Raw genomic sequence first — 20,324 nt, forward strand, 5'->3', positions numbered from 1 at the left:
TTGACATAAAGTTTATGATTGTTAAAGAAAGAATTAAGAAAAATATATATATTTGTAACACATATAGGAAGAGATAGTATGTTAGTTGACCCACTAATTTATGGTTGACAATTAAAAGGTTAGCATATATGTTGCTCATATGGTGTTGTTTCAATTGTTGCCTTGGTTTAGTAGGAGTCTTTATGTTCTATGTTTGAATTTAGATTTCATGTATTTTATTTTCTGCATAAATAAAGATTACAATTTATAAGTTTATTATGAAACTTGTTTATTTGAGTGCAATATTTATATTGTACTTAAGGACTTAAGATTGATCTTGCTAAAGACTTAAGTTGGACCAATTAGAAATAGGCATAATTGAGATCACAGTGCATGTAATTTTCATGCTTCTTATCCATATTGACCTATTCATTGAGTGTATTGAAGTGGTGGCCATTGGGGTTTAGTCACATTTTTTTAGTGACAAAAGCCACAATGATTCCATTATTAATACATGAGATGAACCAGATCATTAAGGTGGACATCTAAAGGTAAATAGTGTATGAATGTACACCTAAGGATTTTTTATATAATTGTTACAATATGTAGCCAAAGTGGGAGATTGTTGGAATTTTCTATTCCAATAATTAATGTGGGCTAATATTATAAGACAATTATATTAATTGTTTATTATTAGTGGGTTTTATTTTATGCGGTCAAATTAAGCGAGTTTGTCAAACAACTAAATAAGACGATATAGATTTAAATGAACAGATGTCGGTGTTAGCCTATTACGGGATAATGAGAATCCTATTAGGTTAACACACTATAAGAAGGTTATGGTCCCCAATATATTGAGATGTCACACAGTTTATCTTCTGCTCATTTGAAGAGTTGCAGAGGTTTCATTAAGGAATAAAGATGTTCTAGTTGAGGAAGAATCATAATGTCATTGTTCGTGATCGTGATGGATAGCCGCAAAGATCTTACAACAAATGTCAAAGAATGCTTAGATCAGGAATCATCCATGGATATGGATATTTTATCTAATCCTTAATAATCAAACATGTTGTAAATCCTACGACTTTTGGTGAATTATCCTAGATTATAGACCTGTGAATTTTTAACTTTTGCATAAAAAATAAAAATTAAAGATTAAAGATATTCCAATACAATAACCATTGCTTTGCGGACAATTAACAACAGCATTGTTGCTATTCCCGGTTTGGCCAAACACAAATTTACTCACATCATAGAGCATTCTTGCCACATGGGAACCAAACAAGAACTCTGATTCAAAATCATCACCGGTGAGGTAATCCTTCGTGACACAATTGTTGTTGTTGTTGGCGTTGATCACCTTGTTGTGGATGATCACAAGGATCAACAACAACTCAAAGGAGAGAACCTTCTTCATTTTGTTGCTGCCTCTTCTTCTCTGTTTGGAAATTTGTTTTCTAGAGACAAAATGTTGTGTGGTTCATTAGTCAAGATCGTTGCCATTTTGTACCAATTTGTGTTGCAATAAAATAATGAACGAATCTTCAACAAGTTGAGAGTGAAATTAATGTATCTAGCTGCTATAATTTTTAAAATTATATATATATATATATATATATATATATATATATATATATATAAAGAATTTATTCATTTTTCATTTTAGTATATTAAATTTATCTCTTAAGGGAAAATACCTAAAGAGTACAATACATATATCATTAATACAAAATAGGTTAAGTTTATGGTATACTTTAATTTGAATAAAAGTATATATATATATATATATATATATATATATATATATATATATATATATATATATATATATATATATATATATTGTAAATTAATCAATTATTTACATCGTTTATTCCTTTCACATGTCTTTTTTAATTATTCTTCTTTTTTAAGAAACTCACTAATAGAAACACACGTGGACAAGTAGTTAAAGTTGATTTTTTTTAATTTTATAAATATAATGTAAAATGATCACTCAACAATTAAAACTACAAAATTCATTTTAAAATAAGTGTTATTTTAGGTTATTTAATATAGATAAGAAAAATTATAAATAGATCAAAAGTGATAATTTTATAAAATTAACTCTACTATTAATATTATATTAAAATACTAAATTGAAATTTATTAGAGATATATTAGTGGAAGATAAAATTAATACTATATTGAAAAATTAAGATTATACTTATTCTAGGATAATTTTTTTTCTCTGGATGTGGCACTGTATTTTGGAACGAAAGAAGTAGTATTTATACGTGAGAATATCCTTGTTAGTCAACGTATCAAAACATTACTTGTTGATTTAATTAATTAAGTATAGAAGCACAAGTAATTACGTAATTAAGTTGGTCACGGGTCCCTAGCATTAAATGAAAGTTGTGTTAACAATAGAGACCCAAAGGTTTTATGTTGACAATGTTAGTAATATATAATACATCCTCCCAACATGTACGTTTGGGGGCTCTAATTGTGCTTTATTTTGTTACTATTTTTCTGGCAAACAAGTTTGGTTCAGCCGACATCATTGAACATTATCAACAAAATGGATGAATTTGAAATTTGCTTATGGCACATGTAAATTGGTAAATGATATGTTAAGTGCGTATCATGTAACACTCCATTTTTTTTAAATAAATTAAAAAGAAATTTTATTTAAAAATAAATAGTTTTAGAAAAATGATAAAGTTTTTATAATTAAATAAATAAATAAATAACTTTATTAATTAAAATAATGGTTTGAAGGAAAATAAAAAGAAGATATTTTATTTATTTTTTTAATAAGAAATAAAATAGAATTTTTATAAAATAACTTCCCCAAAAAATCTTCTCTTTATTCTGTATACATTCAAATTTATCTTCTTAAAATGATGATCTCAGACTCGTTAACCGTTGGATCGTCATAAAATTTGAACATGATGTTTGTAACTTATATCTGCACATACCCACCGTTGAAATTTTCAAAATAATATCTATGATGAAAGAAATGTCCATCTCACTGAACTTTCTCTTTTCTCGCATACATCCAAACATGTCTCAGTAAACCTACGATCCTAGACTCCTTAATCATTGGATCATTGTGAAAGTTGGACACCACCTTTGGAACTCATTTTCACACAGTCTCACCGTTGGAATTTGCAATATAATGTTCTTGCAGGGAGAAATTAATCTTGCACATTGACAGTAAAATGGAAGCTATAATCTTTTTTCCTTCTCTGTGACGCTTGGAAATCTTAGCAGAACAATCAAAGGAAAAACTTGAGGAGTCTCAAGAAACCACTAGCGATACCGCTATTACTATCGGACTACACCTGTGAGCCCGCTTAGAGGTAAGAGATGAATTTATCACAATTGGGATTAGAATGAACATGTGTAGGGATCCTTAGGGGATCAAATTGGGATTTATGTTGGGATGTTTGTTGAATTATAATTATTCCTTTATGTTTATAATCACGATATTGTTATGTTTGACGGACCAATTGATGTCCTAATGCGAATTAATTGATAAATTGAGTGCTCTTGGTGTTTTCATGTTTTTGACCTATGATTTTAATTCCTTGATTTTGATATGATTATGTGAAATTGTTTGAGGCATTTTACTTCCCATGTTGTGAGAAACATTTTTGTATAAATTGTTTGTATTTTGGACAAGATTTACTAGATGAGCATGATAAATTGTAACATTGAGATCATGAAATTGTGTTTAAAATTGTGTGTAAGTGATAAATTGAATATGTGATGAATTGTGAGATAACATGTTGCATTGAGATTATAACATTGTTATAGAGATTGAGTATAAGTGCAAAGTTGAACATGCTACCTAATGTGATTTTTCAGTGACATGGTATCACATTGCATATAGGCTTGAGTCTTAGTATAATTGTTGCATAACGTCTGTTAATTGTTTATTATGAAATTGATGAATATTATTACGTCTTGATCCGAGTGTGTGATTCATGTGTAATGTGATTAGTGTTTGAAAAATGAATTTTAAATGATAAAGTGGTGAAATGACGTGGATTGTATTAAGTTGAACTATGTTATAAATACTTTTATAATTTATTTTGATTACGTCTTTGTTTATTTGTTTTTTTTTTGTTTTTTTAGGATCTGATAACTCATTCCTTGTGTGCTATTTGTGTTTAGATCCTGTGATGATCTCGAACCTTGTGACTAGGTGGATGACTTTAAAGGATCTTGTGCTAGAGAATACTGAGACACAATGTTTTGATAGGATGTGACATTGGGATGAGTTTTTATTTTAACTGCATGATGTTGTTTTATTTTATTTTACTTCACTGAATTTATAAAATTTCTTTTGTACACTTTGACGGCCTTGTTGCAAGTCAGATATGTTTTTAATTTATTTGATAATAGTGAAGTGAATGTGAATTTTTTATCCATGTGAATTTATTTATTTATATTTTTATATGTTTTATTGATTTATATCGGAGAGAGGATGTCACATATCACCTTATATGTGTGTGTTTGGGAGTTGCTAATTTGTTATATCCCGAAATTGTCCTTTGAATGAAAACACAACAATTGTGTTTTCCTTTTCTGTGGCGGTGAAAAAACAAATAACAATGGAGAAACATTCTGTTGTAAAAGAAATAAACAAGTACAGTAATTGTAATAATTATTTATTAATGTAATTATTTGATTAAAAAATATTTGACTAGAATATTTTTAATTGATAATTCGTTCGAGTTCAACACGATCAATTAACCCGTTGATTTTCAGTTTAAATTGTTGTCTAGAAATACAAAAACAAGAATTCTAATCTGTTGGTAAACTTACGTTTAGCCTGACTAGTGTTAGCCAAACATTAGCTCAATCGTCACTTTTTTCTTTAGAGAGATTATTATTTCTACTCAGTTACTTCTGGTGGTGTTTCGGGAAAAGAATGCAAGGAATTAAAGGCAAAAGCAGATTCAGCACAACCCTGATTTGAATAAAGAGAGGCAATATTTTTTTTGTTGAACATTGTAACTGTCAAAGATAATAACTAATCTTTGTTAGAAACAGTGAACGCATATAAGGCGGATATTCTCCTTCCAACAAGATCATTTGTACCATTTAGTTAAGAGACTATCACTTATATCAACTTGTTAGAAGAGAGCGCGGTATAATTAGCTTAAAAATATATCACATAGAAGTATTTTGAATTGTGGTTGCCATCGCATATGCCAATTGTTAATATTGCAAAAAAATTGTGAATTAATGCTGCTCTTCCTAGAAATTATCTTTTCCATTTGAAATATTGCACAACAATGCAATCTAAATCTTCCACAAAAACATACAGGTTTATCTGCAGATATCGTACATTGATGTTGGTTTGTGTGTTATACACAACTATGAAAGCTATTTTCCAAGTATTTTCAAATTATTCAAACTAGGTCCAAGTGTTTTACCCAAACTAATGAGAATTGTTTCCTATAAAATATTATTCCCTTTATTTACAGTTTAATGTATAATGTATTTAATAACTTGAAACATACAATCTGAAATCTTTGTACTATGCTTACATTCATAAATTTAATGCTATCCAAAAAATAAAATAAAGAGAGAATTCGCAACCAGGCTATGCACAATTCCCTCTTCAATCAGAATTTCTTGATCCAACAACTTTTTGGCCACCACCTTCTAAGTTCTAACTTTCTTCAACTTGCATTACCTTGATCCACTGTGACAAAAACATTTGCATTCACAGCCTCATCCGTTTCGATCACAACACGATTCTGAGAAACGTTTCTGAGAGCATGATTTGGGAAGGTGTTGCCATTGGCACTTAAGGAGTACACAACATGTTTGATAAGGTTAGGGAAAAGCAAAACTTTGGTAAAATCAGAAGTCCATGTGGTTCCATTACCAAGCAAAGACATTTTTGCAGTTGTGGCCTTTAAGTTCATACCCCTCACAACATTTCTAGCCACAAAAACTTGATCAATTTGATTAAAAGGACTATTTGATTGGTCCAACTTGACTATATCAACCCCTTTATTCAAGCCGGAGAACATGTTATCAACAATATTGAGACCACTTACAATCCCATTGACTGATTTTAACACAATACCAGCATCACCAAGGAAGAAACTGCTAGAGATGTGGAGCTGAACTGGATCTTCGGCGACAATATTGGTGTAATCCATGTAACAATTCACAATCCTAGTTTGTGTCAAACCAGGAAGCTTCAAATAAATCCCTTTGCCACCGAAGCCGGTGGCCTTATTGTAGCAATGTACTCCAGAAAGAGTGTTGGCTTGGCCAGTGACAATTATTCCTATTTCAGCAGAGAAAATCACAACATCTGTTACTGCATTGTCATTTCCCAGAAGGCTTATTCCAGTGCCTGAGAAGTCCCTTTCATGTTTGTCCCCTCCAGCAGTGATGTGCTGGCCAAGGAAGGTGTTTCTTATGTAGGTTTCATGGCCACCTTGGACTAAAATTCCAGTGGTGTTGAAATGTGTGATGTAACAATTTTCTATGTTGATTCTAAGTGTTTTTTTGACTGAAATGCCCCCTCCCCTGAAGTTTGAGTCTAGCAAGAGGTCCTTGAGAGTTATGTACTCATAATTGTAGGAGTTGCTTTCTCCTGAGGTGGACAAGTCTATGAGATGCCCATCTGGTGGAAAATTATATGAGGCTCTTATAGTTCCCCCATGTATCTGTCAACATTCAATTAGAAAAAAAAAAAAATCAAACTCAGCCGTCAAATTTGAGGTCTTTTGGGTTTGACCAATGCTCCTTTTTTGCCTTGATTTGCTGCAAATGCAACTTTGTGCACTAAGAATTTGTGTTATTTGAAAAGTCTTTTGTTGAGAAAAGAAAAAAAAAACATTGACATAAAAGGAGAAAAGATTGGAAAAGACTTTCTTCCTTTTAAATATTAAATTTAAATGGGTATAGTCATTCCTAAAACATTTTTTCTATTTCAAGTTTGACCAAAACCAAACTTTATAAACGTGGATATTTTAATTTTCACGTTCTAGATTAATGTGTTAGTAATTTACCGAAGATATTATTTTTTTAGCTTAATATTTATGCATTGTCATTTTAAGAAATTTTACAGTGTCAATTAATAAAAAACTATCATTAGTAATTTTAAGGTAATGATTGTAAAAGTTAATATATCATACATGATAGTATGCGATTAGACATACTAACTCTGATTATTTACTTTTATACATTCCATGAAAAAAAGTATGCTTTTCATACCATGAGGTTTCCAACCCCGGCCAGTGGCAACTGCAGTGGTTTGCTAATTATGTACTTTCCACCCTCAAGATTAATCTGAGCACCTCCAAGGTCTTTGATGTCCTTCATTAAGAACCCTACACTTGGACCTTTGGCTGCATCTGCTATGGCTGCAAGAAGAGCTTCAGTGCTGTCTGAATTGCCTGTTGGATCTGCACCATAAGATGTCACAAGGTACACATGTGATTTCTTGAGATCCTTCATTAGCCAAAAAAAAAAAAGTATCAAACATTATGAATGACTAAGGCCATTAGTGGTTTGCGTTATCAATGGTAATTCAAAAAGGAAATTAAAGGGTATCTATTCATGACTATTTACCTGTGATGGAAGAGGAGAAGGACTAGGAGAGGGTGAGAATGAAGGTGGTGTTGAAGCAATGGAGTCACGCCTAGTTATAGAGGCCTTGAATGCCTCAAGTCCAAGCAATGCTTCTTGATGAGTGCCACCATAAAGAGTCCTTAGAGGCATGTTCGCCCCATAAGAATCAGTCACACAGAAACAAGTTATTCCAAGAAGTATGAACCACATTGGAGATATTGTTGCCATTGTGGCTAATTTCCCTTGGTGAGATTTTTTTGAAGCAATTGGGGCTAGGGAGAAGCAGTTATGAAAAAGGGCTTTGGTTGAAATCGCATATAAATAAGGGAGTGTGGAAGGGAAAAAGTGGAGGGGTTAAGCAAGTCTTTATATGGAAATATTGGGTGACATTTTTCATAGTGGATCATAGTCATATAATGCACACTTCATTTGGACAATGATGCTAGTGTTAGTTTGAAGGTTTCTCCTTAAACTTTTTTCCTGTAAAATTTTTAATTTTCCCCGTATGTGACAGAAAAGGAAGCAGTTAACAAATTTACGGAGCTTCACAAGTTTGACATATGGAGACACAATTTTAATATTTTTTTACAATAAGATTAGGCAAGTTAGGTATCATGAACTCTCCAACATCATGACATATGTCTCAACTTTATATTAAGAGCGTTGGTTGGTAGAGGCATTGACAAATAGTTCACCGACGAGATCCTCATTTTATAGTAAAATGTAAAAAAGGTTTTTGGAATAGGAAGCAAAGTAGCACTTCTAATGAACTATAATTCTATGATGGCTGCTTATTCAAAAGGGAAATCAGAAAATTTGTTTTAATGGAGAAGTTAGTCCTATATATCATGATATGTCTTGGAGATGAAGATATATCAGGCCTAGATGGATCTATGTTAAGGCTCCAATTGGATTACATTGTAATAGAATTAATTTTTAAAATAATTGATATTTTGCATTATATTGTAATATAATTAATTTCGAAATAATTCATAACAAAACAATTGATCTAAAAAAACCCGGATAAATGCTGTTCGTTTCAACAAATAGCACGAAGTTTTGGGGGGAGTGAATGTATCAAACTGTTCGTGTCAACTTTTAATTACCACAATCTCTGGTAACTTAATTAGTCAATATATGTATGTTGTAACTAGTTACACGAGGCGACTAGCTAGAAGACAGACACAAGACAAATACAAACACAACGGTCATGTCTTGCAAGTTATGCGTCACTCCTCGTGTGTGTCTAAGTCTGAGTTCCAATTTGAACATTGTTAGAATCATAGGCACCCCAAAACCCAACCTATTTCAATCCTTTTTTCTCTATCACTTTTTTTCTCTCATGGTTCAAATTTTACAAAAACATTTCGTAAAATATCTTCTTTTAATTTTTCAAATATCAATCTTAAGAGAATATAATAATGAAACAAATTCTTTTTTTCAATGTTGCTAGAGGTTCTTGGTATGGTGCTTTCTGTTTTGTGTATGAAATTTCCAATATGGACATAACCCAATTAAGTCTCCGTCCCAATATGACACGTGCTTTGACATTAGCTATTGTTTAGTAACATAATTATGAGGTCTTTCATTATTTCAACTTTCAAGATGCAAATTGCAAACTATTAGGTAATTGAATTGAAAAACATTTCAATGCCAAATTATGAAGGCGGTGACAGAATAAATAAAGCACTCAATTTGGAAAAGAAAGCTAGCTAACACAAGAAGCTAAGATTTTATGATGGTGCAATAAAGCTATTGATTTGAGTACTTCAGTTGGCTGCGTCATCTTAAAGGAAGATAAAGGACACAAAAGCTCCCATTTGCTTATATTTGACACCAACTCTTAGGTAGCCTTTTGAATAGGTCCATTAAACATGTCTAGAATCTTGTGAGGTTTAGTTAAGGTTAGGGTTAGTAATAATGCATGTGACAAGGAATTACATGGATTTCACCGCCAAACATTGCACATGTATTACCCTTGGTTCATGCATGATTAAATTTGGAAGAACATTTTTAGTAATAAGAAGTAAATATGAATGACATAATCATCTAACAATTCAATCTAACTAAATTTTTATTATGTTTTGTATAATTTGTTGGCTATGCTTTTATGAAATTCATAGCATATTAGTCAACCATAGGTTTTATAACAAACAAATACAGGTCTTGGGTTCTATGGAAGGAGGCTCATATGAGAATCCTGATTATAAACCAAACAACTATGACCATTCATTTGATTCTATAAAAACCGACAGGAAAGTCAGACATATCAAGTGACCAATGTGAAAAACCGTCCTTGCTCATTAGGTCTAAAAACAAAATCATGTTTTTAACATAATTTCTTTATTGGACCACGTCTCTGCTCCCCTGCTTGCTCAATAACTTAGATTCTAAAACAAATACGAAACATAATTAAACTATAAAGAATGTTAAAAAAAACATTAATATTTTATATTTTTTTCATATTTGGTGAGCTCATAGCACTCCCATCAACCCTTCAACAATAAATGATGTTTTACATTCTTGGGAATGTAAAATACTCACGACTGTGCATTTTAAGAAAACCAAACCATTTCTTCTTTCTTCAAAAAAAAAAAAAGAACTAAACCAATAAATGATGTTTTATGGCATAATGACAACACCAGTTACCATTCACTTGGACATGTGTACATAGATGCCACCCAAAACCAGTAATATAAACTTTCAGAGGTTCTCCATCTTTTACTCCTCCATTATTCCATCCCAAAGGAACAGTTGAAATTTCAGTTTGAATAACAGGAGACTCAACTATATGACTGAACTCCACGGATGCCAGCAGCTGCAATGCATGACCAAGCAATTGCTTCAGATGAGGAAACTTTTCTGTAGCTCAATCCCTAAGAAATACGAGGAATCCATTACTTATATGCAAGTCAGATTCTGCGACCAAAAAGAAAGAAAAAGTATTAATCCTAGTTGAAACATCAATTAGTGATGCAGAAAGACAAATTAGTAGGATCTGGAACCAGTAAAGTAAATAGAAAGAAAATTTGAAATCAGGGAACATTGTTTAGAGAATATAACTATGAAGTACGAAGCATGAACCTGCAAGGTTTGGACTTTGGAGAGCATGAGGTATACTGATATACTAGCCAAGTTATAAAATATAACAAATATACCTCTAGCTTTTCATGAAGACGTCTCCGAACTTTCTAGCTGCAACTGAAGTGCATCTCAAATTTGCAAGCCGCTGCCAATCAAGAACTAGTAATTCAGTTGATTAGAGGAACATCTAATGCCAATATGAAAATAACCATAAGTGGAAGGAAGTACTTGATATTGAGAAGTGGATATTCATAATTTCATATTGATAAGGAATATAACACGATGAAGTGGGCCAGCACTCAGAGGACGAACTCAAGGAAAGAATTACATATAATAGCCTAAATTATAGCTAGTAAGTTCAAGCAATCTTTACTAGAAAGAACAAACGTGATTGCAAAATTTTAACAACTAAGGGAAACTTTTTTTATATAGAAGAATCATTATCAGTCATATTCTGCTCTAATCTTAGAGTTCAGCTCCTTTATGCATAAAAACAACTTACACAAACTTGTTTTAGCATGACTTGCAGTTTCCTTTCTACACTTCTCAATGAAAGAAACTAGCAAGTAAAAGTACTCAATTTAACTTAAACAAAAGAAAATGCAGAAAGGCATATATATATATATATATATATATAAAAGTTAATGGAATTTTGTAGCAAAATGGCCGTGGTGATGTGCACTTACTGTGTTGTCAATTCCAGGCGGCTTTCCATGAATGATTTATCACCTTCAAAGGCCCATATATGTATAAAATCTAGTTCTTTCTCCCCAAATGAGAGTCATCCTTGATACATCCAATGAGCAGAATCAGTGAAAGCCATCTAAGCAGCCACAAGTGCCAAACCAAATTATATAATAACTGAAAAGATTTCTTCTGTTTTCCATAAATCAAGAACACACCTTCATATGTTGCTGCAAAATAGATGGTGAACATTTTAGTTCTAAAAATAGTACCCAATCATAGAGAATTTTTTTTTTATAGTGAGCAATAGCTTAAAAATCAGTCTCAAAGTGGGAAGAGCCCAAGTTCACAGTATCCATAAATTGGGTAGCATCTATGTCACTACAGCAGCTAAAAAGATATGTAATATATCATCAGCAACATGATCAAATTGTATCCATAAATTGAAGCAGAAAAATTGAAGAAAAAAACAATGGACTAACCTTGAGGATCAGTTGGCCAGCAAGTGAGCATACTTGATGTGCATAATATTTATTTTAATGGATAAACTTTATGAAATTCTTACCAGATTAGCCAACCCTGGGTTTTATAACAAAAAATACAGGACCTGAGTTGAAAGGAAGGAGGCTCCAATAGGAATCTTGACTATCGACCAAACAGCTATGCCATTTGATTCTATAAGAACCTACGGGAAAGTTAGACACATCAAGTGAGCAATGTGAAAACCCCTGCCCTTTCTCATTAGGTCTAAAATCCATAAATGTCTCCACGGCCCTACTATTACCATGGCCCCTACTACGCATGCCAATTCTTCTCTTGCCTGCCGCACTATCCAAGACAAGGCAAAACAACTTCTGGTTCATTTCAACAATTTCATCATCTTTCCAAGCTTCATATCCAGAGTGTGAGTTCCCTGGGGCTTGTCTTTGTCCACATGGGACATGAAGGATGCAGTACAACTTAGTTGACTTAACCAGGAGTTTTGGTGGCACATTCTTCAATTGAAGACAAATATTCAGTGTTAGGTGGGAGCCTTGCGAAACAGATATATCAACCCCATTACTAGAGTCCTTATTGTGGACAAAAAGCTTCGACCCAATGAATGGCCTGCACCAATAATTTGCAAATACAACTCTAGCAGTTTGTCAACTATATATAGGAAACATAATAAACAAACACCAAATTGCCAACTCTTAATCATGGCTTTGATTAAAATAAGAACTAAAATGGTCCACGCTAGATTTTGCAGATAAGGCTACATTATAAAATAAGAGTGCACTAAATGCACAAAGGTGAACAACAAAGAGAACATCTATTTAACAAACTAAAGCAAACCAATTCACCATAAATACTAGCAAACTAAAGATCATGATTGGGAAACTATTTCTTGAGACTCCAATACAATGTACACAAAAGTAAACTCATCAATTCCTATCAACAATAGTTTATAGCTATAAAATTCATTTTGGCATGAAAAAAGAAGACATGGAAGGTATTAAAGGAGAACATAATAGTCCAAGCCAGGATCATTATAACAAAAAATACATGTAGACGTAGTCTTGATGTTCTTTAGAATTTAAACTTTCATTAAAATGTTTATACTGATACCAGTGTATTATTAATACACATACCTTACTTTGAAGAAGTACCTGGGAAGCCGAAAATGAATGTGCATCCATTTCATCAAAGTATTGAAAGTTAGTGATAAAGCGTTCTCAGTAAACTGAGGTGCAATTTTCTCAAACAAGCGGACAGCACCAGAGATGGCATAACTACAAACATTTAGCACCTCTCTGTCTTTATAACCAATGTTCCAATTTTGGTAACTAGGCAGCGGGGATAAACAGTTCTCATTTGGGTGAAAATAATTCAACAGCAAAGAGAAACTTGCTCGGGTTTCATGATCCACACTCCAAAATAGCCTCCTTAAACTTTGTATTGTCAAAGCCTGTAAATTAGAGGTTTTGCCACCAATTAAAATTCTCTGAGAATGTTGGTCTATGTTAGACACTCCAAAAGCAGTTGCAAATGCTAATATTGAACAACTCAGACCATGAGCTGCAAGGACTGCAGAAGTTTCACTGTCCATCCCAATGAAAGATGCTCTAAGTAGATCAAATTCTTCTACTAGTCTGAACAATTGTAAAGAAGCTTGAGTAATATCTTGATAAGATTTCAGGCATTGAAGCTTATCACTACTCTCAATCTCTACCTGATTGAAATTCTGAGCTACATTCAATGAAACTTCCCTCAAAGCTCCAAGCACACCCACTAAATTTTCCAACACTCTAGCTCTTAATGATAAAAACCACCTCTGAAAACAAAATGCTTGAGAACTTGTCACGGACGCTTCTAAAATTTTCAAGGAAGAGAAAACTGCCATATGAGACTGAGTAAGCTGATCATAGTAATTACAATCATTGATACTCCTAGCAAGTCTTGGACATGTATCACCCTTGTAATCACATGATGTTATAGGAAATTTGATAGTCTCCATCAACTCCATTGAGGTGGTTCCCTGTTTTGGTTGACTAAGAAGTTGGATTTTTCCTTCAGAATGAGCATAATGGAATAATGCTTTTAACCAGCTACAGCAAGAATCAGACTTCACTTTCTCTATTAACGTCCTGAATATATTAGTAGCTAGCAACCATTCACCCTGACACGCTGCATGAGCACCAACCTTATAAGCAGTCCAATCATTTGTTCCTGTCAAGACTTTGTTTACAAACATTGTGCAACAACTAGCTAGGTGTGTTTCATCAATCTCATGGACCAAGCCATCACAAATAGGTTGACTGTGCAACAGTAGATGGTACAGTGTGTATGTATAGCAATCAATTAAACTACACTGGCACACAAGTCCAACCAAAATATTCACTTCACTGAACACTTTGGTATTGATAGCACCAACTATATAAAAATTTTCAAGGAAGGCCACCAGAAATCTGTATATCTTGCAGAAAAGTTTTAAAATAAAGGATTTTTTCTCTTCTGTAAAATTTATGGTCAAAAGAGTTGATGGTACTGCACAATTAGTAGATGCAACAGTCACAAGATATTCAATCACTTGTTTTAAGCTATCAAGTACCAAAGAACCAAGATTAGGGTGTCTTTCAACAATATTTAGAAGAATCTTTAGCAAACCCTGGAGCTCTTGAAAAATTGTCAAATCATTTTGACAACCTTCCAACAATGTCTTCAACAAAAGTTTGATATGATCTTTGATTAGGGAGATAACACGCGATGGCAAAGAACAACAAAAAACTTCGTCAATATCTGCTATATCCTTCGTCCTACAACACAAATCTGCCAGAATACGAATTGACAAACACCTCTTCCTTGAGGCTGGATATTGACTTGCATTCTCAACAACAGTTAGAAGCCTGACAAACTCACGAAGTTCCTTGTGAAGTGAAGAAGGTGGAATTGAAAGAAGAACCTGCCAATCATTTAATGCATGTCAAACAAGTTCATAAATCATAACAAATAAAAATGAGAATTTCATTTTGCCAGGTACTAAAATCAAACCTTGTGCAAGACCCTTAGAGCTTTATATTGCATGGCCAATGAAATTTCAGGTCCCTCCATTATGGAAAATAACCCCCGAATTAGACCTAAATTATCTGAGTGTTCATACAATCCTCTTCGGAATAAAAAATGCAAGCATTTTAACGTCGTGTCTTGTACATGTGAAGTTCTGTCTCGGTTGAGAAATGAAAGAAGAAAGTCCACCTTAATCCAAATGATTAAAAATAAATTACACAAGGAAAGCACCATAGTAATATTTGAATTAGCACTATCATCTGTGCATGCTAAAGCTGGCTATGTGGTGCTTTATTTTATCACGAGCTTTAACTGGCTTACCAACCCTTTTCAAAGGAAAAAATCTAGCAACGAGTTTCACAAACTTCATATGATTGACAACTTTAAAAGAAACACTTTGTCATTTAAAGGGATATTGACAACGACATTGAGAAAATGTTCACCACATCAGAAAATCATATAATAGGATAAAAAGGTACGTACTTGATAAGAGATACAAGGAATTAAAATGCAAGCCAATTTTGAGAGTGAGAATAACATGGCAACCAAAAATTCTTCATCCGAGGAATTTAGTACCAACTCCATACCTGTCTGCATTAAATCAATCACCACATCAGAAAACCAAATATGTGATTGTCCTAAATAGACAAGAAAAAGTAACAAATTTCTTTAGGTCGATTAAGCTTAACAATTGTTGCTATGGTATTTCACAATGCTATTAAATTTAGATACTGACCCTAAGGCACAAATAGTGTGGGATCCATGGGGCAAGGAAAAAACATCAGCCTAGCACAATAAGAATTAGTTCTGTTTTTTTTTAATCTTATTTTAAAGTCAAGGTTTTTGTTTCAAACAAAAAGTCAATTGTCCAACCTGATTGCTCTATGGCCAAAAGGCAGCAACACACCAAAATATATTGTTCCATAATCCCCGAAGTAGTAGTCCTAAACTTTTGATTAAATTGAACTAGATATTAGTGGAAGGGGTATCTTCTTTGCATTTTGATGTAAGCTTAGTTTTATAATATATTAGACCTGGTTGGTTGGAACACAATGTTAAGAACTATTTACAGAAAAAGAGGATACTAATGAAAAAAAAGTGTAATAAAAGTCAGAGAATATAAAATGATCAAATACCTTATATGCTTTATAAGCAACTGAATAAGAAGATTTGCATTTTGCCAAAACTTGAGCTGCATCCAACTTTATAGGCAAAGGCACTGAAGATGAATTCATTATATTGAATAGCATCTCCACTGAAATAGATGCAAAATCATCTGATATCTCACAAATGCACCCAGTGGCATACAAAGATGCTCTCACCTATAAAATCTCAACCCAATATTTCAGATGTATTGATATAGAAAATTAATCAATTCAAATATAATAAAAGTGTCTTCAAATAAGGTTAGCTAAACATGTCAGAACTTAGAATTAAAGAAAATTAGGAGAGTATTCCAAGGCAATCATCCTCCACATTTTATGAAATGCAAAGGGCAAAATGATAGCCAATCAAGCAATCACTATCATGTGTCAATCCATCCATGTATAGTCATGTAAATCAAATTAAGATTGCAATTTCTTACTTGCAATACAACAGCACAACAAATTTTTTAATCATTAGAAGAAAACATGAATAGGTACATAGGTATAAAATCGAAGTAAACATTTAACCGAGAGACTTTAATATGATTGGAATTAGACATCTAAAATAAAAGAAACACTAAGACACTTATTTTACCTCACAATCATGAGGAGAAACAAGGCTAGAAAATATCAAGTATCGTATCTGAGCATTGTCTTTCACAAAATCAGCCCAACAACCAAACAGAACCAAAGCCAATGCCTTCGACTTCAATTCCCCACTATCAAAAACAGATTTCACTCTCTTCAACAACTCCAAGTGATTAGCTACTTTGGCCTCTGACAGCAATCCTTTACACTGTTTTTTCTTCTCTTTATCACGGTGTTTCCGTTCAGACAAGAAAACCCTAACAACTGAAAGTTTTGTCTCTATGTCACCTCCTCTAAAGGCATCAACAAGGCGCAAGAGGATGGTATTGGCAAATAACTTATCTTCACCTGGAACAAGACCAAACATGGCATAGGGAGCAATGCCAAATTCAGGCTCTGTACTCCATTGCTGAAGGCGAGGCTCCATATCTGATATGGCTTTCACAGGAACACCTGATAGTGATAAATTTCAATAACCAAAAAAACAAACAAACAAAACACAAAAACTAAAACAATTTTAACTATAAGGCTTTTGTATGGATTAATGGTACACAGTGAAATGAAGCAGCAATATTTTGGTAGCTACCTTTGTTAGGATTGCCAAAATTCAATGGAATAAAATGGAAGACAATGACATATTGACAAAAAAATAAGGAACAAATAAGAGAATTAACTAACCAGGTTTGGTAGATCGGAGACCCATTTCTAGTTGAATGCTCCATTCCATGGCTTGAGCAACGGAAGTTGGTTCCATGGTAGATTATCTTCACCCTACATCAATAAGCGTGGTACCAATAGCAAATATGAATTAATCATTGTTTAGAAAATTTTAGGTAAGAAAATTTGCAATCTATAAAATCACAATTACCTTTGAAGTCAGTGAATTGTAGCATGAATAGAGAGGAAAACAGGGTGCTTGATCAAACAAAAATGCTCTACAGATACAATTATAAATATTATTTGGTTCTTTATAAGGTTTGCTGACTTTCCTCACTTTTTCTCTACTTATTTTTACACAAAAAGTTCTGTTTTTTTGTTTCATTATATTTATAAAAAAATGCTTTTATTTTTTTGAAAAATCTCGAAAAATAAAATTTGACTTTGACTGTTTACATTCTAATGCTGTATTATTATATACTCTTATTTAACTTATTTTTATTTAACTTTTTAACTATACCCTTACTTAAGTGTTTTTTTTCTTAAAAATCATTTTAAGTTATTTCATTCCGGTACTGTGAGGCTATTCACACTCCACGGCTTTTATTTTTTATAACTTATTCTTATTTAACTTTTTAATAAAATTTAAAATCATTTAAGTTTACTTCCTTTATATGTTAAATAAAGTATTACAAAAAAAACGAATGTATTACCAAGGGTTTAGCCCTCAGAAATTGTCCTATTTTTATTTAATTTATTTATATTTACAAAATTAACAATGCCTGGACATATTAATTGTCCTATATTCAAGGAAAACTTAGATCTATAGTTTTAAGGCAAACTTAGAAATCCAATTTTCAACTCAACAAGCAGAATAAGAGAAACTATGATACTTTATAAGGTTCCATTCTAAAAACCCATGCCCCTCCAAATATGATTGGTACAAAAAATTTATTTTTCCCCCTTTCATATTCTTCAGTTACAGAAAGTAACAAGATTTAGGTGAAGTTACAAGGAAAATTCAACAAACACATAAAAAAGAAGATCTTTTGAGCTTTCTCATCTACTCCAAAAAAAAAAAAAGGAATATGGTACCCAATATTCATGAACTACAGTGATCCATTCATTTACACAGCTCACACTGATTCTCTCTTTCTTATTTTTCTTTCACACATTGCTCAAGCAAAACACACACACACACTCATATTCAACCCCATTTCTTGTATCACACAAACACTGATTTAAAATGAAACAGATTCCACATCATTGACCAAAATATTCACTTCAAAAATGAATTAAAACTGATTCCATAACGAGAAGAGAGACTGACACACATCAGATGACTAAGAAATCAAAAACGAAATCAAGCAACAGAATCAAACAAGAAATATAAAAAGAAACCCTACATCAAAAACAAAATCAATGAAACCAAACAACGAATTTTAAAAAATAACGCAGATTAATTAAATACAAACCGTAACACAAGTTAGCGAAATTAAAATCAGAAACCTGAATCGCAGAGATGAGAGACGCTCTGTACCACTGCGCGTGCGAGAGAGAGAGAGAGAGCAGTGCGAAAAACTTAAATTTCAGTGTAACCGTGGCTGGTTGGAGCACGAAGTAGTCGTGAGGGAGCTCCGTCGAGCGGTCTTTTTGCGCGCTTGCGAGGGAAAGAGAGTTTTAGTATTTTTGCAGGTCTCATTTTATTTCACGGTGGGCTAAGCCCAATATAATGTCCTCTTCCTTGTTTTTTAGACTTGCTATATCCACTCCCTTTCTTTGCTTATCCACTCACCTTTTTAATTTGTTTTCTAAAAATGTTTTCTTTCAAAAACTACACTCCCCTTTTGGGCAATAATGTTACAATGTCATCATTGTTGCATACCCCACCTCAAATTGAACAAATTATCCTCCAAGAAGGCACCAACAAGGAATCTTAAACCGTAACTAAACTAATCCAACTCAGAGTTGGGGTTGCATTCTTTGGAGTAGAAATTATTATTGTCCAACAAAGTTCCCAACATGGCATGAGTGAAATTAGGGTCATTAGGACCACTCTTTGGAAACTCCTCATTAGAATCATCAAAGTTGAATTTCATAAATAATAATGATGAATAATGAACAGTTAAGAGGAGAGGGAAAGAAAGATACCATGAAGTTTGCTATGGTAACGAAAGCGGGAATCTTGAAGGTCTCTGATGCGTTGGTGATTCTTTTAAAATTGTCAACAGGGAAGTGTACTTTATAAAACAGGATATTTTTCGAAAACAAATTGAAAAGAGGAAGAATAAGGAAAGAAGGGAAATGAATATAGTAAAAAAAATTTCCACCGAAGTCTTTTTTAAGAGGCATTCATGTTCACAGATCGATCGAATATTAAATATGGATAAATCTTACCATATTTTAGGAGATTAATCTTTACTTTTAATTCCAACTCCTTTTGATATGTATTCCTACTCTTTGATCGATATACTTTTCTCATTCATCTATTTACATAAACTAAATACTTACCAATAGATATTATATAATAAAATCCATTTTGAATTTTATTAATCAACTATATAATTATATAATAAAATTGAAAAGTTACAGTAGAATTTTCTCCGGGGAATTTAATTTTCTAGAAAAATATAAATATATCATATTTATATAAATTTAAAAAATTATATTAACAATATTTTTTGACAGCATTAGATTGAAAAACATTATATAATAATATATATCATTTTTAATTTTATTCATTGTATAATTATATAATAATTCTAAGAGTTTTGCCCACATCAAATAATTTGTAAAAAAGTCATCCAACTATATATATTCAAGTATCATATGATAATATATAAATACTTTTAATTGTATTAATAAAATTTATAATTATGTAAGAATTTTTTAAAAAGCGTGTGAGTGTGGGTGTATGTTATTTAGGTTTAATTGCACTTTTTCCTCAAAGTTTCATAATGTTACAAAAGAACAGGAGGAGTCCCCAAAAAAAAGTTTTCACAAAAATAAAGTTTTATAATATTGCAAATTTTGTTCTCCAAAATTGTT

At 32.4% G+C, this 20,324-nt stretch overlaps 2 protein-coding genes across 9 annotated transcripts; both read right to left on the reverse strand.

Annotated features, from left to right (window-relative positions):
- Positions 1-5,300: 5,300 nt before the first annotated feature.
- On the reverse strand, positions 5,301-8,014 carry LOC114399598 (polygalacturonase QRT3-like). The gene is made up of 3 exons (XM_028361803.1): positions 7,573-8,014; positions 7,216-7,452; positions 5,301-6,665 (listed from the first exon to the last, which is right to left on the reverse strand). The coding sequence occupies exons 1-3, from the start codon at positions 7,798-7,800 to the stop codon at positions 5,661-5,663; spliced, it is 1,470 nt and encodes a 489-aa protein (XP_028217604.1). The 5' UTR covers positions 7,801-8,014; the 3' UTR covers positions 5,301-5,660.
- A 1,985-nt stretch (positions 8,015-9,999) lies between these two features.
- On the reverse strand, positions 10,000-18,962 carry LOC114400292. Of its 8 annotated transcripts, none has more exons than XM_028362673.1 (11): positions 18,786-18,962; positions 17,298-17,390; positions 16,968-17,072; positions 16,627-16,883; positions 16,023-16,208; positions 15,370-15,477; positions 14,872-15,075; positions 12,972-14,782; positions 11,343-12,447; positions 10,731-10,801; positions 10,000-10,491 (listed from the first exon to the last, which is right to left on the reverse strand). In XM_028362673.1, exons 2-9 carry the CDS (start codon positions 17,371-17,373, stop codon positions 11,910-11,912), a joined length of 3,285 nt encoding a protein of 1,094 aa, XP_028218474.1. In that variant the 5' UTR covers positions 17,374-17,390; positions 18,786-18,962; the 3' UTR covers positions 10,000-10,491; positions 10,731-10,801; positions 11,343-11,909. The 8 variants fall into 8 exon arrangements, with proteins under 8 accessions (XP_028218474.1, XP_028218475.1, XP_028218468.1 ...); XM_028362674.1 differs by having other exon boundaries at positions 11,343-12,025; positions 12,125-12,447; positions 16,627-17,072; XM_028362667.1 differs by having other exon boundaries at positions 11,343-11,570; positions 11,823-12,447; positions 16,627-17,072.
- Between the last annotated feature and the right edge of the window lie 1,362 nt (positions 18,963-20,324).

This window comes from Glycine soja, chromosome 19 (assembly GCF_004193775.1).
Source record: "Glycine soja cultivar W05 chromosome 19, ASM419377v2, whole genome shotgun sequence".
Lineage (NCBI taxonomy): Eukaryota > Viridiplantae > Streptophyta > Magnoliopsida > Fabales > Fabaceae > Glycine > Glycine soja.